This window comes from Drosophila obscura, unplaced genomic scaffold (genome assembly GCF_018151105.1).
Source record: "Drosophila obscura isolate BZ-5 IFL unplaced genomic scaffold, ASM1815110v1 contig_4, whole genome shotgun sequence".
NCBI classification, from domain to species: Eukaryota; Metazoa; Arthropoda; class Insecta; order Diptera; family Drosophilidae; genus Drosophila; species Drosophila obscura.
Genome location: NW_024542828.1, coordinates 4854910 through 4875848, shown reverse-complemented (window position 1 = coordinate 4875848; position 20939 = coordinate 4854910). Strand labels below are relative to the sequence as shown.

The 20939-nt window shown below is 41.3% G+C and overlaps 1 protein-coding gene across 1 annotated transcript in view; it reads right to left on the bottom strand.

Moving 5' to 3' along the window:
* Window positions 1-20939, bottom strand: part of LOC111071770 — a 41426-nt gene that overhangs the window by 10586 nt on the left and 9901 nt on the right. Inside the window, exons 4-8 of the mRNA XM_022363281.2 lie at window positions 20346-20498; window positions 20087-20275; window positions 19812-20019; window positions 13055-13186; window positions 11231-11398 (exon numbers count right to left, since the gene is read on the bottom strand). Of these exons, the coding sequence (XP_022218973.2) occupies window positions 11231-11398; window positions 13055-13186; window positions 19812-20019; window positions 20087-20275; window positions 20346-20498 (850 nt within the window). The remainder of the gene's footprint in view (window positions 1-11230; window positions 11399-13054; window positions 13187-19811; window positions 20020-20086; window positions 20276-20345; window positions 20499-20939) is intronic.

The following is a 20939-nucleotide window of genomic DNA, read 5'->3' as shown; positions in this document are numbered from 1 at the left end:
CACAGGATATCTTTGAAGTAGACAACAAAAAAAAATAAATAAAATATATTTTTTAAAATATAAGACATATACTTCTTTTTAAGCGTATTATACAGACTTTACCGAATTTTATAGCAATTTTTTACATTGATCAACTTTTTAATCCTCCCTTTCTCTACACGAAATTGTATTCCATGCAATCCAACATTTTCCACTCAGGTTTTCTGCCTTTTTCACATTGTGGATTCTCTCTATGGTTTCCCTTTAATAAATTTGTTTTTGCAACCAGTCCATGTGACACTCGACTGTTCCATTAGATATATCGACACGACACGACACTAGATGGGGCACGATATGGGGGGCACGATGATGTAGGGGTGAGTCCAGCTCAGCATGAAATTATTATGGCACAGCGGGAGCAACAGCCGCACATACAAAAACTGAAAGAGAGATCTCACTCTGGAGCTGGGGCTATGGCTGGGGCTTGTACATGTCAAGCACAACACTTGGCCTTTTGCTAGCAGCTGTTGAGGCAGGTACAGCATGAGGCATACAACACACAAACACACGCACAGAAACACAAACACACCACACAGATACACACCAATACATGTGTATTTCTATAAGAGGTACAAAATGTGTGGCAGGCAGGCAGTCAGGCCAGCGAATGTCTTGGCCTAATGTACAAATAAATAGAGCCATATTTTTCACATTTTCGTACGGGTTTTGTACTTAGTTTTCCTTTGGCTTTTTCCTTAACTGCCTGCCTGACTGCCTGGCTGGCTGGCTGGCTGGCTGACTGCCTGGACTGTCTGTTTGTGTTTTGTATGCCATGTTATGCATTTTATTGTCGGCTACTTAAGTTATGCACTTTGACCTCCATTCAGACAGCAGTCGAGAGAGAACCCCCCGCGGGCGAAACAGAGCGAAAGGAAAAAGGAGGGTCCAGAGCCACTTATGAATGGTATGGTACGAGCATGGGCCGCACAAGGTGAGGGGGGGCGTGGCTCAAAAGACGACGATGTTTTCTCGCATTTATTCTTCCACCGGTTCTGTTTCGCTGTTGCTGCTGCCCGACTTTTCTGCGTGTGTGCTTCTATGGAAGGCTTCCTTCTGTGATTTTGTGTTGCTTTTTGCAAGGATGTGTTGGTCTCCTTCTACGCCGGAGACACATGTTTGCATTTTGCAGAGCGGAATCGAAGCAGTGGCAACGCTTTATATTTATTTGCGGTTTCTATTATGTATATAATCTCACATATGCTGAACAGCCAGAGCCCGACGCTTCAAGCGTTTTGGCCCTCGCTGCGGAAATACCTCAAGTTGAATGCAGATAAAAACCCAAAGAGATCTGATGCTCAGACAGATTTTCTCGCCCTTTAAAGCTTGGCAGAGATTACCATTTTTGATCTGCTTTAAATTTGTTGCCACAATGCCATTAATACGCGCATAATCCGCATTGAATTCACTCTGGGGTTGCTCTGGGAATACACATAATTAATTAAAAATGCATGGGAAAAACCGAATTAACATTCATGGATTCGTGGAACAACTTTTCAGTTGTCCATCAAACATGCGACTGGCGATTCGGCGACAAATATAATTTGGAAATTGCGTGAATTCCTGAAAGAGAGACAGAGAGAGAGAAAAGCAAACAGAGCAGAGCCGTCCAGACCGGCGACCATCACAAATGCTTAATTAAAAGTTTGTCCGAAAATTCGCAAGGGGGCGGCTTAATAACATTTCAGAATCTCATGGGAAATTCTGATTTCAAATGCACCACACAGACAACAGACAGACAGACAGACAGACATACAGACTGACAAACAAAACAATAAGTGGCATGGAAAACAAACTCTAATTAAATAAATATGTATGCATGTACGGGTAAGGGTATGGCATGAATTTTAGGTATACGCACCGCAAAACGCAGCCACAAAAGAGGGCCACCAAAAACACATACGTTGGAAAACACTCGGAAAAACTAACCGCAAAAATACTCGAAATACACGCAAACAAAACACTCATGAATGGCCCCTCAACCGAAAAATATGCACAACAAAAACACTCGGTAGCAGTGACAGAGAAAACCGAGAAGCAAAAGCAACAGCAGAACAAAGAAAAAGGGGAAAAGCGAACAAAAGCAGACACCGTTATTTGCTTTTGGGGGGCCAGAGCCACGCCCATTACCACACAGGCAGGCACACACCTTGAGAGGAGCAAGCAGCGGCGTTCAAAGCAATGACCATTCAGAGAGCGAGAGAGCCCAAGCCCATGACAACCCACAGAAGTGTGATCAAATCTAGCAGGAAAGTGCTACCTGAAGGGAACACTGTTTAACAGGAGTGGGGAATATGTAGAGTGCAGGAAAAAATATATATACAAAATAAAATAAAACAAATATATATCCGTGGATCAACAGTCTACAAAAATTATTAAAATTTATCAACATATTTCCTATAGTTTTTTTTTATTCCTGTACCATAATTAACTACTAATTGATATCATTGCGAGTGCATCCTGAGTAAGCACCCTTCAGTCAAACCCCTCTACCCCCTGTGAAGATCTCCCTGTTAAGCCACTCGAAAGTGTTTAGTGTTTAGTCTTTTCCTTAATTTACTGGTTGTTCAGTGTTTAGGGGAGGTTTCAGGAAATCCGTTGCTCCTTTCTGGAGCGTGAAGAACAACACTCACATTTAATTTCCGAAGAGCGTATGTGACACTTTAAATATTTCCGCACTCAAACAAACACTTTTGCCACTAGAGAGAGAGAGCGAGAGCAAGAGCATACACAGGACACAGCCACAGACAGAGACTCTGACTCCGATGCAGATACAGATACGACCAACACTACGGATACGGATGTGTGTTCCTCTGTCTGGCTGCCACACTTGGGTAAACAGCATTTTCTAGTGCCCTAGATATTTGGCAGCTGCTGCTGCTGCTGCTCCTGCTGCATGGATGTAGGGGCCATGGAGTCGAGAGTCTGTAATGAATTTGTTGAGGAGTTTTGCTAATGAAGTACGAAATGGTGGAGACGACTTTCAAGACTGCAATTTTCAGCTTCAAATTGCATTAAAGTTGAATTTGGCACACAAATTGAGGATATGCTTCTAATGACAGTTTTCTCTCTCTCTGCCACACGAGTTGAGACCTCAAATTGGTGGTCAAATATTTTTGCATTTTATTTAGCATTCAGTTGGGTAGTTTTCTTCATTAAAATAAAAGTGTAATCAAAAAGAACTAATCTTATTTAATGTTTAGAAAATGGAAATGAATGATTTTAAAGGTATATTAAAGTTTTTTCGCCCTTAAACTAAAGGGTTGCTCTCAGGGGCTCCACCACCTATTCCCAGTCAACCTTAAATATGCAAACATCATTAGGGACACACACACACACAAACACAGATACTCTCTCGCTGTGGTTTAAATCAAAGTCTGGCCAGCTGGCAGTAGTACGAGAGAGGGAAAAACGAGTAAAATCAAATCGATTTAATCACCCAAAACTCTCGCGCAGCAACATCTGATATGCCACACAGACAACAAGCAAAGCAAAGCCAAAGCACAGCCAAAGCTAAAGCGAAACGAGAGTAGTCCTGGATACGGAACACTAACTGGCGTTAATGCCTCACGAGTAGTGGCACGTCTGTTGGGGTTCATGAACCCCAACACACTCGAATTGTCAGGGGGCGATATATACGAACAGGAGTTGAACACATCAAGTGTCTCTGTCTCTGTCGCTGTTGCTGCTATTCTCTCTGTCTCTGCGTGAAGCGACTCCAAGAGGCAAGCTCACACTAGCAAGAGATACACATGACACTCCACGCGTATCTGAGCCCCTAATGAGAGCTAATACGCTTTCCTCCAATGCACTTCGTTGACATGGTAATTGTTGAGATATTTAACAATTTATGGCCACGCAGATTTTTAATTATTTATTGTTACGATCGACGCGGTTTGGTGCTGGCTTACAAAACCCCCTCCACGCCACATTTTTTTGGCTTTTATGGTCAGTGCTTTGCGGCATACAATATTCATGTAATATATTGCGTATACGCACCCTTGCACACGCCCAAGCTGTTTAGCCTCTAAATTGCTATGCCGCATGCTGTGGCCGCTTTGTGTGTTGCCCACTCTCTGGGTGTGTGTGTGTGTGTGAGTGTTTGAGTGTGTGGGTGTGTTATGTGTGGCAGGCACAGGCAAACGATTATGAATAACTGCAGCTGCAACGCACAGGATCTGGTTGGAATGCAAACACCATTTCCAAGAGCGTGGCAGCGGTGTAGCAAGCAGCAGCACATATGAGTGAGTGCTTCATGCTTCCCTCCCCTTTCTCTATCACTGCCTGTGTGACACTCAGATGTGCAATAAGCATCATTTTATTACACTGTGCAACCAAGTTGAGGGATGATCTGAGGGATGAGCAGCGGATGAACAGATTGCCACAAGAAGCTTAAAGGGAAATCCATGCAGGAGATTGCAGTCGCATAAGCCAGAATTATACCACATTTTTCTTGAGCGAAAAAAAATGTTTTTTTTTTATATTTTACGCACACCGTTTTAAAGGTAACAATGGCACCATGGAATCACCGAGCAAAATATTAAACCCACAAAGCGCCCCTTTTAGTAACCAGTTCACTAAAACAGAATTGGGAAATATTCAGACCACAAAAAACCATAAAAAAAGTGTTAAAAATATGTAGGAAAAATATTTCTTTTTCATTTCATGCTATACCAAAAATGTTTTAATTGGAATTCCACATTCCAAACGAGTGATTGACTAACAAGGGAACTTAATATGAACAAAAATAACTAAAACCACAAAACACACATTTTTGCTACACTTTGAAACCTCATAATGGTTGATCGGATCAACAGATATTATTGGATGATAGGAAATCATCAACAGATACTCCAAAATCACACTCTCAGGCAGCTCCACACAAAAATTCAGCCACTTTTTACGTATCCTGAAACCTCAAGAGGCTTTTGCAAATCATGAATATAATTTCGACACTCGAAAAATGGTTTTTGCAATTTACATATTTTTATGCCTTGCTGCCAGAACAGAATCGAAACACAACAGAATAAATAATTTTCAAAAGCTTGAAGCGCCACTGTTTGTATTCGGGCCGTTGCATAATCGAAAGCTCTACAAAATGCATGTCAGCGGCAGAGATCCAGAGTGTTCCAGAGATCCCAGGAGTCATCTGGTCTGCTGGGCTGTGGCGTGGCGTGCCGTCCGCTGCCCTGCCCTGTCCCATGCGTGTGGCAGGGAACATATTCGTACTCGTTGCAATCCCCACGAAAACCAGATTGAGTTTAAGCATCGTAGCCCGCGTATGCGCGCGTACACACAAGAGGCGTGTTTTTCTGAGTGCGAGTGGCATGCCCCACACGCATGTAATTTATGATGTTTCAGCGTGTAAACAACACGTTCCAAAACGCAAAAAAAACCGAAGAGAAGAGAAGAAAACTTTTTGGAGTGCACAGCCGAATATTTACGAGAGAAGTTTTCGGGGGAGGCAAAGGCCCAAATGAAACGAATAAAAGTGGAGCAACTAGTTCCAGATGCTCCAGTCCCTTTTGGAGAGTGGGTTATGAGGCATGCAACCAAATGCATGTTAAAGCCAAAAGCGATGCCATTTAAAAGTTTATGGCTTTTGTATAGCCACCACCCACATCATCATCCAGCATCCACAGAGACCCCACATGAATTCTCTTGTGGGTCCGTCCGTCCGTCCTCACTCTCATAATGTATGCAACTTCCTGTAGCACGGCCCTAGGACAATAAATTAAGCAACCCCGAACGAATGAACGAGCGCCGTCTGTCGCCAAGGATCGTGGCTGACACCCAACTGAGGGCTGAGGCTGAGGCATATCCATGACCCAAGCGTTGCTTTCGTTTTGCATATTTTTTTGTATAAATAATATTATAATAAATAAGTTTATGCTATTAAGCGTCTGCTAGCTGGGTTGGTCACACGCCCCTGGCAATGTTGTTGTTCCCTGTTGACCCTCTGTCTGCCTCTCAGACTGCCGCAGAGAGTCCTTAGTCTCCCACTCTCTGCCACAGAGTGCCAGCCCTTGTTGTTATCTATGGCGTCTCGTGGCCCAACAACTTTTTGTGGCCAGAACGGTAATTAAAGCGCTCGCTGCGGTTTATAAATTGCTGGAAATTAAAATAACAATATAAAGCTGTCAGCGACACTTTTGAGTTGGGTCAATTTTCTGCGTCCTTTGGGGGGGCCAGAGATAAGCCACCAGATTATGCGAGTAAGCAACAGTTTATAAAGAAAACGCAAGAATAAGGGAAATTCCATGAAAGACTTAAGGCTTAAGGTTGCCTAGAAAAAATGGAGCAATGTAAATGCAATTAAAGCAGAGAAATAAGCAATCTTTTTTTCAATAAAAGTGGAAAGTTAAACGTGTCTCAGTGAAAGAAGAGAAGTCTTTGATGGTTATACTGCCAAAATGATAAAGAGGAACAGAAGAGTTAGGAACTGTTTTTCCTTTTTTTTTGTCTACAATGAATTAATTTCAAATTCATTTCTCTACTCAATTGAGTTGGCAAATTTAATTCCCTTTGGAAAATGCAATTTTATTACAAAATAGTCTTAGGGATTGCACCTGCAATTTCGCTCAGAGCCAAACAGATAAATGTCTGCAAGGAAAAGTGAGAGAGAGGGAGAGAGAGAGAAACAGAGACACACAATGAGGATTGCTCAAGTGAAATGTGCTAAAGCTTCATCTTGCTCTGGTGGAGAACACTCCTGCTCCTGCTGCTGAAAGTGGATACCCCTCTTCATGCGCTAAATCCTTAAGATGATACGGATACGAATGCCAGCACTAAATAATTGCCTTTTCAATGGTCCAGCAGCTAGCCTTGGATAGCTCTCTTACTACTCGTACTCGTCCCTAAGTACCACAGGCAACTGGTAGACAATTTCGAATGGCCATAAATCTCGGTGGCTGCCAGAGCGAATGTGTGTCAGCTTAGCGTTCGTTTAAAAGCACAGACAGACATGCCAAAATGGCCAATTTCATGGCTAGTGTAAATCAAAAACACCTGCAATTAGGGGGCACCATCCATCCATACCCTCACACCGCCTCACACACCCCCGATGGGCAATTGCAGGATCACCGCCCATAAGCGGACAAAGCTATTTAGACGAGGGACAAGCACACAAAAACAATTTCGGGCCAATTGCCTGCCATGCAACTCATTAACATGCGGCACAAGGCTCTGGAGCCTACATCCTGGGACCTCTATTGTGGCATAGGACTCGTACACTGCAACAAAAATAAGACTATGACTAACAAAATTTTGCTAAGAAGAAAAAAATTAAAATCGAATCAAAAACTCGAGGAAACTTAAACATTTAATAGAAAATTATTGTATGGAGAAAATTCTTCATAAAAAACTTAACAAATAAAATATGATTAATTTTTTTTTGTAATATTTTACTTTTAACAAATTGTTTTGTTTAATTCTCATTTTAATTTTTTTTTAAATGTTTTATATAAAGAGAAATTTTTAAAAGTAAATTTTAAAACTTTATAGAGTGCATCTATTTTTTTGTATGGCCAGATTTCTCACAGTGTAATCTTAAGCCATTGTCTGGACAGTTTTTGGTTGTTGCTCTTTTTGCTGCTGCTGTTTTGGGGGCAATTTTTGATGTTAGAGAAGCTAATTTTTGTGGGGGCGCACATGTGCAAGAGGGTCCGGCAAACACCCACACGGGACTAGCAGTGGCAAGGTCCTGCACACCCACAAAGGATGGGGGGCAGCAGCAGCAGCAGGAGGCAAAGCGATAGAGAAGAACACCTCCCTGTTTGTATCTGTAACTGTATCTAGGCGGCCATTAAGTGCAGCCCATGGAAAACACGCTTCGAGCATGCTAAAAGGGGTCGGATAACAGGTCTCTCCTCTACACCTAGCTGCTGTTTCTGCTGCTGCTGGCCTGCCCGAAAGGACCTGCCATAAAGCACACAATTTTTGAAAGTGCCCCAGCAAATGCCTAAAAGTTACAAATGTTTGGCCTTAAAAACTTGCACGGCCACACAGATAAAATGGCAAAAAGAGTGCACACTGGAGGGTCCTTTCCCAGGACCCTCTTTGCTGAACGCTGAAGGTGCCGGCCCCGGTGTTGGTGCTCATACCGGTGCCTGATGCCTGCCGCCTCTTGGCACCCAAAATGAAATTTGAAGCAAAGTTGCGGAAGAAATTGTCTACGCTTTAAGGCGTCTCAAAGGCCAAAGGGAATTATGAGAGAAATTACGGCTGAGAGATGAGCAAATGAAATTAGCTTGTGATTTCTTGAGTGAAAGTCATCCAAAATGTGCTCCAAGGGTGTGTAATTTGACATAGAATAAGAGGCCTCTCGTTCAAACTTGTTGATGGAATAATGAACATTAGGACTTTCTGCAAAGGATGCTCAATATTACAGGAAAATGCATGCAAACATACGCCAGGAGTTCTAACCATAATTCAATGAATTGTTCAGTGCTGAAATATTCTTGTAAGTCCTGAGGCAATGCAATGATATGCTTCATAGCAAATAGACATTTGCATTGAAATGCAATCCCATGAATTTCAAAACAAAACAATGCAACATCTGTCATTCTGTTGATAGCACTCCATAAATGCATTGATACGCAACATGAACCCATTCCAAGCATCATTTTTGACTCAAATTGGAAAACAATAGATGTATTGTCCTACAGAGCTAGCATGTGGCCCTAGGCCCAAGTTATTGTTGGAATGATGCATGAAACAAGATTAAGTCGGTATTTCAGGTACTCCAAAATCATAATCCTTTCATGTGGAAATGTTTCTCTTTCCGTTGCAATCTGGGCATCCATTTCTGGAATTTTTTTCAGGGAGTGGAGTTCACTTTCTCCCTAATTTTCACCCCTCTAAGGGACAAATGAAACGAAACAAAAAGCAATGCCATTGTTCGTCAATGTGTCCGGATTGTCCATCCGTCTGTCTGTCTTGCTGTCTTGCTGTCCGTTCTGTTCTGTTCTGTCCGTTGTTGCAGAATGCTGTTTGGGGCTGCCATTTAATTCAATGACGGACACAACAAAGCATTTGCCACTGGGATGCAGTTAACAGTGAGAGAGAGAGAAGTGCTACAAATATGTGCTGCTGCTGCAGGCAAAGCTTGCCTGCCTGCCACATTCCACCAGCAACCACCCTTGCAACGTCATACAAAACAATTTCCCCTGGAGAGTTTTTCCCTGTTTTTCCACCAGTTATTTCGTATGTGAAAAAGCGCATCTGTTGTTGATTGTGTGAACTTCCTTTCAATCGTTTGTTTGTCCCTCGTTCAGTCCCCCCCTTCCCATTCATTCCAGATCCTTTTTTTGTTGCTGTTGTTGCGTTGTTTGGTTGTTGCTGGTGTTGTTATTTTTGTAGTGCTTTTGTTGTTTGTTGTTTGCGTGGTGTTATTGCTGTTATCCGCCGCTTCAGGCGAAGTGCCAGTGCCGGCCTGCCTGCCCCGAAGCTTAGATACGTTTTTTCGGTTGCAAGTATCTCTCACCTTCTCAAAATGTTGGATACTGAAAGTTTTCCATGACTTTGGAGTCAGTAAAAGCAATAAAAAAAATACAGGAAAATATAAAGGAAAACTATACAGAAAAATATACAGATAAAACATGCGAGAAGAAAGTGTATTGGCTAAAAGTCTAACCAAATATCTTTTCAATCAATCTCAGCTTTATTTGTTCTTTATTTTTTTCTCTTAAAATAATCTTTAAAAATGTTCTCAAATTTTCATATGAAAATCAAGGGTATCAAGTCACTCCATCAGCTATTATTTTCTCTGTTCAAGTACCTTCCCAAAATCAGATATAAAAGGCTATACTGTACGCTAGTCGCTGCTGACTTTACTTATTTTTTTATTATTGATTTTCTCATATATTTTTCTACACAGTTGCAGCTTTTGTTGAAAGAACTTTATAGAAAATCACTGACACATAAAATAAAACCTGTTCCAAGCCATTAAAGTTATTAGAAATATGTGTATTAGAAAAGATCAGCATCGAAGCCAGCTTTTTTTAAAATTAAATTTCACGATTGATTCCAGATATATTTTTCTATCATTTAATAGGAAAATCTTTAATCAAAAGAGAATTCCAGCTCTAGATGTGCTTTTAGAAGCATATATAAAATTCGTTTTTGTACGTTTTCTTCTAACTTGTGCTCTTCTTGTCCGTTCTCCATTTTCGCCACATGTGTGTTACTGAATGGCTTGGACATTTCGTTTATAATCCTTGCGCGCTGCTGCATCTTTTCGGAAAACAATTGCATCTTTTGTGCAAATAAGTTTTATAGAATGACACGCAAAAAAGAAAAATACTAAAACCCCATTGCTGGACATTCCCCTCAAGAGTTTAAAGTGAGGGTTGGTGGGGGGGTTGGAAGCAGTGCATCAGGCGGTTCCATTTGCTCCTAGTGTCTAGTGTCCAGTGTCCTGTGTGCATTGTGCAATTTATTTATTGCACACAAAACTTTCCCTGAAGAGGCTGACACAAGGACACAAGAACGAACTTCTGTTGAAAATGAGATAGTGGCACTCTATAGTCCATTGTCTTGCAATGCAATGAAGGGAGTAATGTCCGTGTATGCCCCAAGGGACTGGCCAGGCAGTAATAAGTAGCCAACTCATGAGAGATTTACTCTCCCAATCGCCCACTCCCACTCCCTCACTGTGCATCATTTATTACAATTTAGAGTCCCTTTTCCCAGGACCCTCCGGAGAACACAATAAAACAAAATCGGTTATCTTTTAAGCAGTCTTCCCGGTATAAATAACAATTTAAAGTATTTACTTTAAGCAAAAATCTCCCTTTCATTGACGTCAATGCCAGAGTGCCGCCTCTGGCAAACGCATCTGACGTGACAGGCGTCGCTAATCCGCGGCACTTAGCAAACAAATTGCCCCACATAAACAATTCTAATTGAGATGAACGATATGGCTATAGCCTCCATGTATGTACATACGTACATGCATATATACATATGTATGTAAATATGCAAAGCAGTAGTAGCATGCCACATGACACTCCACACACACACACACACACACACCATAGAACTATGTTAAATGCAACTAAGTTATAAATGTGGGCGGAGAAAGTGGTGTGGCCGAATGCCTGGGCCTGCTGCCTGAAGGCCATTCAGCAATGGCTGCTGCCTGGCCTGGGTTATGGCTTTGGTTTGGCGTGGGATATACATAAATTTCACTTACTTCTTTAGCGTGGCAGCCAATGCCAAATCGGGGCGTACATCAAAGCGACTCTGCATATAGAAGCGTAATAAATTATCGCGTTCATTTTCACGTAATCCTTCCTCGAGTGCTAATGCGGCCAGTGTGTGATAGGATTCTGACTCCGTGATGCCGAATAATAAATCATAACTAGAATGAGAGAGGCAAAGAGGGAGAGAGAGAGAGAGAGAGTTGAGGTTTATGCGTAGAGAGAGAGGGAGTTCGAGTAAAGCAGAGGTTTAGTCCAGAGCCACAGTCAAAAAGGATGGTCAAACATGGCTGATATTTTTTTTTACATTCCTTTTATGCACTGGCGAAAATGTCCCACCAATCTCTACCTTAATCCCTGCCATATCTATGCACCAAAATTTCTTTCAGTGCACACTCTGCACAGCCATCGAAAGAACAACCCAATGAATGCCCATAAAACGCAGAGAGCACTAAAAATAAAACGAGTGCCGATGCCTCGTCCTGTGGCGCGTAACTTGTTACGCCGCTGCCGCCTGATAAATGGTTCTACAACTATGAAAAGTGCTGCTGCCACTTCCCGAGAGCCCTGCCTTAACCATTGTTGTCCTGTTGCTTCACAGCAGATATCAGCGAGAGCGTGAGAGAGGGAGAGAGAGAGGTAGGGTGAGAGACAGCTCAGAGGCGCATTAAAACTTATATTCTAGAAGGAAAAACTTTGCTGCCGTCGATAAAAGTAAATGCAAAACTTGTTAAATTGAAAAGAAATGCCACAGCGAAAAAGCAAGACAGAGAGTGGAGTGAAGGGCTCTCCCATTCATTACTATAAGAGCTTTAATCCTCAAGTCATCCGCTGATTAAAGTGATTAACGGAAGCAACAGCAACAACAAAACCCAACATTCAATCGTGTGAAACGTGCTTTCGTTTTACTTTTTGCACCGTAAACCCGTACACCCGTACACTCGTCTGTCCTTCCACCATGTCTGCCTGTCTGTCTGCCCGTAATTAATGGCTCTCTTCCTGTGGCAGCTATTATTCTATTCTCAGAACGAAGCACGTTTGACTCTTCTCGCGCCAAAAAGGATAACAATTAAAATCAAATTAATCACGCATTTTATTAGATTATCCCTTGGGGCTTATGTCTACCCTGTGCCTGTACCTCTGTAGCACGTGCCTCTTACTGCTAATGCCTGGCCTCGCGAGTGCTTTTCTCCGAAAGACAGAAGTTGATTGATGGATGGCCCATAATTTATGTGGCAGAGGGTGCCCCGTTACCTTTTTGATCGATATATTCTCTCAATTATTTGTTTTCTTTTTTTTACCTACGATGCGGTATGTCCTTATATCCTTATTGATTTTGTAACGCTCAAGGCTCAATTGCAGGACCTTTTTGGAGCAGCAAAGGACCCATTGAGTGCCCCCCACACCCCTTAAGTGACATTCGAAATGTAATTTGCTTGATGATAGCCCTAAAACGCCAACGCAGAAATAGCCGTGTTAAATGGTCTTGCGTCTCACGGATTCCTTACAGACGATTTCACTCTCACCTGAGGGCAAAAGAAAGCCTTTCCAACCACAGCCCACCCTCCACACAACGAAATAGCGAAGGAAAGAAAGAAATACCAGACGTCTAATCAAGTAACGCAGAATAAATTCTCCGGCAAAGAGAAAGAGAGAGACAAGAAAAGCAAAAGGAATGTTTGACAGCTCCCCGAAGCAGCAAAACGCTAAGGAATTGTGGCATTGTGGCATAGGGGGTCAGTGGCTATAGAGGGTAATGGTACTGGTACTGGTAGGGTGAGGGAGGGTAGGTAGGGTAAGGGAATTGCTTAACAAACCGGCTGAAATGCTCCGTATAATGCCCCATGACCTTGTACGGTTGATTTGGTATTACATGTCCATCGACAATTGGACCCAATGATGTTGAAAATTGTTGAAGCGATGTTGGTATGTGCAAGATATCCTGATACCTAGAAAGAGAGAGAGAGAGCAGAACGAAGAGAAGTATGAGAGAGTGAGAAAACAAAATGCGTTAAAAATAAAAAAAAGGTTCAAAATACAATATGGCAGAAGACTGCCAGGGAACGGCTATTGTGGCGCCTCAGCTGTACATCATGACAGCGGACCCACTTTTCACTTTGATTTGAGAAAATTTCTAATAAATTTTATGTTTGATTTGTTGGCTGGACATTGGACACTCGCCACACTGGCCGGCACGTACAGATATTTTCCACACACACGTGTGGCACATAAAGATACTCCAAATACGATGCCCATATGGTCTTTAGGGGCACCGAAAAAAAATTAACACAATTTCATGGAGTAAATGGAAAAAAAAATCTCAAGATTCGAGAGAGGGTGGAAGTGTGAAAAGTATTAAAGAGCATGGGTTTTTCTTTCTGAAAAAAAGCTCTTGAATGAACTCAATTGGATGTACACATTTTTTGGACAATTGTAAACATAATTTCTAAATTTAATTCTAGCGAAATGCAAAGAATATTTTAATCAAAAATTCTTTGAAAATTCAAAACCGTATTCAAAACTAAAATTAAATAGTACCAATAAAAACCATAATTTCTCTCATCAAATATTTAATGCAAAAGCCTCAAAACTACAAAATATATCTTCCGAAATTCTGCAATATTCAGCTCAAAATAGGTACCGTACAATGCCAACCAAACACATCCGTTTGCCTCCTTATCGACAGGCACTTGCACCTCTGTACATCCCGAAGTTATCAGAATTTTGTTTGTTGATATAAAAACCCATAATAGAGCCGCAATGCAAACCAATTCACACGCACACAGATTTATATGCACACAAGCACAAATAAAAGCGGCAAACCCTACCCCATTCCATTTTACCGATACAAAAAAGTGCTACATATATGAAATACAATCAGCAGACTTATATATATAGAAAACTTTTGCTTCTGTTGGATGTTGCCTGTGTGGGAAAGCATTTCAATTCAATGGGAAATATTTGAGCTCTCGCTTTTGCTCCTGCTTTTGCTCCTGCTTTTGCTCTCTTTTTTTGCATACTTTGGGGCGGGGTAGTGGCCTTTATATTGATACAAAATTGCTGTGTGGCAGTGGCATGGAAAAGGTTCTGTTGGGTGCAATTTCAGTTGCATAGTTTGCATAAAAATCCACATGGCACAAGGCAACAGCAGCAGCAGCAACTGAAGTACCCACCAGAAATTGGCACAAATTAAGAAAAGGAAAAGGAGCAAAAATCTAGAAAATATTGGGCAATTTTTATCATGGAAATGCAGGCAAAACCTGAATACAGCAAGAGCAGAGCATGCTCACATGTAGGAAGGAGTCCATGCAGCAGCTGTTGTGCGGAAGAGGTGGAACATTCATTTAGGGAACATTCCTTCTTGGTATGTTTGGGTGTTCCCTCTGTTTTGGCATTGTTATAACCGATTTGTTGGGGGTTTCCCCACCATTAAATGAGAGGATTGTTTGGGTATTAATCCAAATCCATCCATTACGCTTTCAATGGATATTCGGATGTTGTCAAAGCAGCTCATTGTCTTTGTGTCTCTGGTGGAAATTCAATTGAAAACCATAGAGAGAGAAAAGGAGATGCCAAGGATGCCATTCAGGAGAAGCCATACGAATGTTAAGCCATGGAAAAATCCCTAAAATTCAATGAGTGTATGTCGTGTGTCTGTCTGTCTGTGTATGTGTGTGCAGTATTAATTCACTCAACACCTTCAGAAAATCCCCCATTTCAAGATGATATTATCGGTAATCCATTTAAGGATGCAGCAATCCAATCGATGCCATCTGCAAGGCCATTGCACTTTAAGCGCACATATCCCCATGGCTTTTAGTGTGTGGTCAAAACGGGCGGGGGGTGTGTCAAGTTTATGGCCACTCCACACAGACTCAGACTTTTGCTGGTTGCTGGATTTTGCCTCAGACTTTCGCAAAGAAAAAACACTTGCTGCTGGAAAAGTCGTGTGTCATGTGTGTGTGTTCGTGCTTCATTTTCACATGTGATTTATGATGGTATTTCTTATATGAAAGAAGACTTTATTCCACTGTTGCTTCTTGTTGTTTCTTGTTTCTTATTAGCTGCCGCACAAAACTGTCACAAGTTGAGCTGCAAACTGCGATTAACTCGTTTAGATTTACAATATGTTGCAATATATATTCTCTTCCTCTTCTCCCCCTCTTTCTATCAGTGTTGTGGCAGCAGCATAGACTGCCGCACTCGCTGCCCCCACTAAGACACATTGCACATACAATTTGTCAGCGTGTGTGTGTGTGTGCTTGTGGCAGAAGAACGAAGATTGATGGTATTCCTTATGGCTTGCATGTAGCAAGCAGCTACTTGAACTACTGCTCTAGAGAGAGTCTAGTGCCCCAGAGAACTCCTCTGTCATTTATCCTGCCACAGTTTTAGCCTTGTCTCTGCCTCTATCGGTTTCTATCGTCTCCACAGCTGCCTCAAGTTCTGCTTTTCAGTTCTAAGCCTGTCTGTCTGTAGTCCTTCTGCTGATATCTCTTTGTTGTCCTTATGCTTTCTATTTAATGAATTTTTAATATGCTTTAGACCTTCCTTTTTATTTGTGTCAATTAGAAGCACAAATGGAAAACAGCTGCATTCTGTGTTTACTGCTGAGGCTGTGTGGATGGCGGCGCATCGTGGCGTATGCTTGATATTTACATTTGTCTCTAGCGGACATTTCTCTCTCGCTCTTCCACTATGGTGGATTTTTTTAGGATTAAATGCACACAAAGCGAATGAAAATGAAAAATTTGTAAGCTCTCTTCGCTGCTCGATTTGTTTTCCCAGAGTTTTCCCCCCTTTTGGTTACATTTTAAAAGCAGCTTAGCGATAAAATATTTTTGTGTATAACAATTGGATTTAAATGCAGTTTAGAACAGAATAGTTGCACCAGGAATTATGCTTTATAATCAGTTTAAATAAATATTTATACACAAAGCAAAACAATCTGCGCAAAACAAAGGAAAGGAAAACATAGAAAATTGAAGACGGCGAGGAAAATGCTCACTTTGCAGGTGGGCAAAAATGGACAATCGATTGGCCGGATGTTCGCCTGCAAGCAAATATATACAGAGATCAAGAGTCATGTTTGCAGGGCAAACACATTAGGCGGCAATGTTTAAATAATTTGAATAAATTAAGGAAAAAGAGCAAAGCGCAAAAGGGCCAAGGGCAAAGGGATATCAATGCGAAACAAGAGAGAAAACTTCTATTAAATATTTAAATTCTTCTTTAAGACAAAGCCTCAAGTCCGTAGTAGTGAAAGGGGAGAGGGTAAGTTTCTAAGGGGAGGGGATTGTGTGTGTGGCTCAGGCAAACAAATGTGCTACTGTGGCTACTGTGCCTTTACTGAGTCCGTTGTTTGCTCAAGTAGTTCTGTTACCTGTTTGTGTTTCTTTGTCAGTGTGTGTGCGTGTAAGTTTGTGTGTGTGTGTGTGTGTGTGTGGTGTGTGGTGTGGTGGTGCCTTTGTAGGCAAAAGCGATGAGCACATTTGCTCAGTAATTCATACATAATTCATTGCATTCATTTAACACTCGCACTTGCTCGTACGAACACACATACTCGTACACACCAGTCCACACCCCTTCCCAAACACAAACACTCACTCATTCACTCACTCATACACTCGTTCATTTCTTTATTACCTCACTCTTTCACTCCTTCTTTCATTCATTCACCATTCATTCTCCTACTCTTTCACTCCTTCCTTCAATCCCTTAGTGCTTCCCTACGCCTTCCCCTACCCACACATTTACCCTTCCTTTACCTTCCCTCATTCCCCCACCCACATCCTTCATTCCTTTACTCCGTCTATGCCCTTCATTCCCTTCGTTCCATTCCTTCAGTAAGCTGCCACACGAGGTTGCAATTCTCAGGCTCAAAACCAAAGCTTTAGCTCCTTCATTAAAACATTCCGAAAATGCACTTCCAAGCGAAAGGGTTCCCACACTTTTGAGAGATGTTTACTCGTGAGGAAAGGCTTACACTCATACAGCTCCTGACTTGTAGAAACAACAATTTCTAATTAAATAGTTGTATTATGTTTGTTGTATTTTAATGTATTTAATTAACAAACTTAAATATCCCCAAAAAAATTCCCTTTTTAAGATATTTTTCTAAAAAAATTCTCCAAGATTTTATATGAAAATTTTGTATTATTAAATCCCGAAAAATTCTAAACAATTCTACACATCTTTTACATCTAATTTGATTTGACTTCAAAGCCATTAGCACTAAACGACAGCACAGATTCCCATTATCTGTGCTTTTATATGTATATTAGTTTCGACACGATTGCCTTTGCGCTCGGTACAATTATTCAAGGCTTAACATCGAAATTCTCTACAACATCGGCCTCTACTTATGTAAATAGTTCTTTAGGTGTCTTAAATCTCCTCTTTACAGTGAACTGAACACACTTCTCAAACTTGTACAGCTCGTCTTACATTTCTAGCTCTTTAAGTTCCCAATTATTTGTAGATTTCCCTTTCAGTCTGTTCCGTTTAGAGTACATTACGTTTCCCTTTGCTCTAATTACCATTTTCCTCATTACTTTGACGTCATTTCCTTCTCTGAATTTTCTAGTTTTCTGGCGAATCTTCAAGTTGCCACTGTGCCAATTTGTACGTAGTAGGAAACTAAAGGAAAAGCAAGTAGGGAAAGTTTCTCAAGTACCCAAAGATACACATGCACATGTTGCATAATCGTGTGAAAATATATACTTATGTGTGTGTGTGTGTGTGTTTTGTCTGTCTGTATGCCTAGCATAATTAACATAATTACCATTATTGTGACGTTTGTTGATTTAGCTTTACATACATTTTTAGTTTTTATGCGCTTTTTTTTCATTTTGTATGCAAATCGTTTTTCAGTTTTCTTCTCTTCTGTGCGCCATCTTATTCTCCCTCCTCTACTGTACAATTCAATGCATATAAATTAAGTGTTCCACCCCTCAGATACGCCCCCACACACATGGAAGAAACACACTTACATACACATGCAAACATGCTTTCACACATAGAAAAATATGCATTAAATGCGGCTAAATATACGAGTAGTTGCGGTACGCGAACCTCAACATTAAAATACCCTTTACTGTGTTCCCTAACAGTATGCCCAGGTGTTCAAAGTGCCAAAATGACAGCACAAAACTGCAACTTGCTTCGCTAATTCTGGCTATACTTAACATCCAATCATATAGTGCATCTGCCAGGCATCCTTCTGCCTGTTACACACATCTACACAAATTGTGTTTACTCTTAAAGTACTGTGTAAACAAAAAAATATTCGTTAAAAGCATTAAAGTCTCCCTCGATCTCTCTCGTTTTTTTGTGTTCTTTTTTTTTTGTCGATGATGCTTTAATCGGCGTATGCAGTTCCTACCCTTTGTGCACTCACTGATTGGATAAGCCGCAGAAATATCTGCAATGAATATGCCGTTTAAATAATTGCGGTAAGGCTATGTATATGCATATCCATGTAAAAATGGAGCTGCTTCTGGTGCTGAAATATTGTTATAAATTATTGGATTGTGTTTTTAACCATACAATTTTCAATGAGTCCAATATGGACACAATAAACATACAAATATATAGAAACTAAGAGAGTTGTTTGCACTTTCAGACTCGATTTAGTATAAGTCTTTAAACTTTAATCACTAGTATAATGCTACTCGTATCTGAAACATCTTCAGGTTGTGGCAGTTTTTGAAGGAATCTAATTGTTATAGGTCTTGATTAATAGTCCCTCAAAGTTAGGAACCTTTTCTGCTCGATTTTTCACCCTCGTTTATACATTTTACAACCCTGACACCCTGTCCGCTAACATTTAACTTGTCAATCACTGTAAAAAGGTCTCCTTTACATGATCCCTTAATAAACCATATAAATTCCCATCTAAAACTCCCAAATACAGAACAGCCTACAAGTGCCTATAAAAAAATGTGAATCACTTATAAAGCAATTAATTTAAAGTTGTGCCATTCATCAGCTGTACGCAACCTTTGCCCCGCCACGCCCACGCACTCACACACGCCCGCCTCGTTGATTGAGAAGTGAGAGTTTTGACCAACACTCTCAAAAAGGGAGAGACACACACAGGACACAGATTACAAGTAATCGAAATGCAAATGCCGCATGGACAGGCGCACACTCACACGCCCCCAAAAGGACGAAGGACATTACGCGTGATTAGTCATGGCCATGGCTTTGAGGATAAGGATGGGAGGACTTTACGCCTCATTGAGGTCGCAGTGCTGGCTGGTAGCTCGTAAATTTACCGAATCATTAGGCAGACGCAGTCAGGCCATGCCTCACAAAAGGCGCTCCGAAATTCTATTGGACAAAAGCGCAGGACACGGGCCACGCAACAGCAGAGACAGAGGATTCTCCTGTTCGGAAGATGCGACACAGCGCTAATGAAGTTGACGCACATTCAACGCATTAGATGGCATTACAGCTGGTTATAATGTGCCCACAAATCGCCTCACGCATCCACCAATCAAACCAGAAACCTCCTAGGCCAGAAGCCTACTAAATAATTCAATAACTTCGCTGATTCCCCGTACTACTCACCGACGCTGGCGCAAGCAATCGAGCAGGGCATCCTCATCATCCGCATCGAAATGCTCGTCACCGCCGCCGCCACCGCCGCCGCCACCGCCACCGCTCAGTGGACAGTCGAGGGCATGGGCGATTTGCATTGTCAATTGCAAAGACTGATTGCTGGAGGCCCAGTCGGACATTGCAGAGCCCGACATGAGGATGGCGCGATGGAAAAGGCCTGCAAAATACTCGTCGTATGTTATTATGGATTATGGCCACTAATCACATTATTCGCGTACTCTTACCTGAGGCCACGGGCGACACCATTAGATAATTGACACATGCCGCACCCGTGCTGTGACCCATCAGTGTCACACGCGTATTGTCGCCATTGAATGAACCAATGTTCTCCTTGATCCAATGCAAGGCCGCTATCTGATCGAGTAGCGCATAGTTGGCTATATTATGGGCATCAATGCTAGGGCGCAGGAAACCTAGCGTAGGAGGTGAGAAGAAAACAAAGAATAAGATCCCATGGGGAATATCTTTTGTTCTAGTGCTTACCCAGTACACCCAATCGGTAGTTTACGGTGACGACAATTACCTCGCCGTAGCTGGAGAGTACAGATCCATCGTAGGCATTACCACTGTTCCACTCAAAGGATTCGCCGTGTAGGTAGACCAGTACTGCATATTGCTTGGGGGCAACCAAAGGTTCTGGAAAACAACATAAAAGGGTATTATTATCAAACAAAATTTTATTTTAAATACCCGCAGAAATCACGAAAATAAATTTAAAATCGATCAAAAATCAAAATATCCATTAAATATCTGTATAAATATCTCAAAAAATCAATACTTCCGATTAAAATATCTCTCGAGGGTTTAAATTTCCCTGTTTCTCATACAAAATTATAATCCAACCGATAAATTTCGTTATAGTAAAAAATTTATAAAAAATGTAAATATTTATTTATAGTTTTATCTTCGATGTTCAAAATAAGATTATATTGAAGAAATCTATAAAAATAAATCGATAGCTTCCTATAACTGTTAGATTTCGATATTTATGAATTCTCAATTCCTGTTACCCCACCTCTAAAGCCCCATCCCTATATATCTACTGTGAAATATTTTCTATTTTTCATTTGACAGACA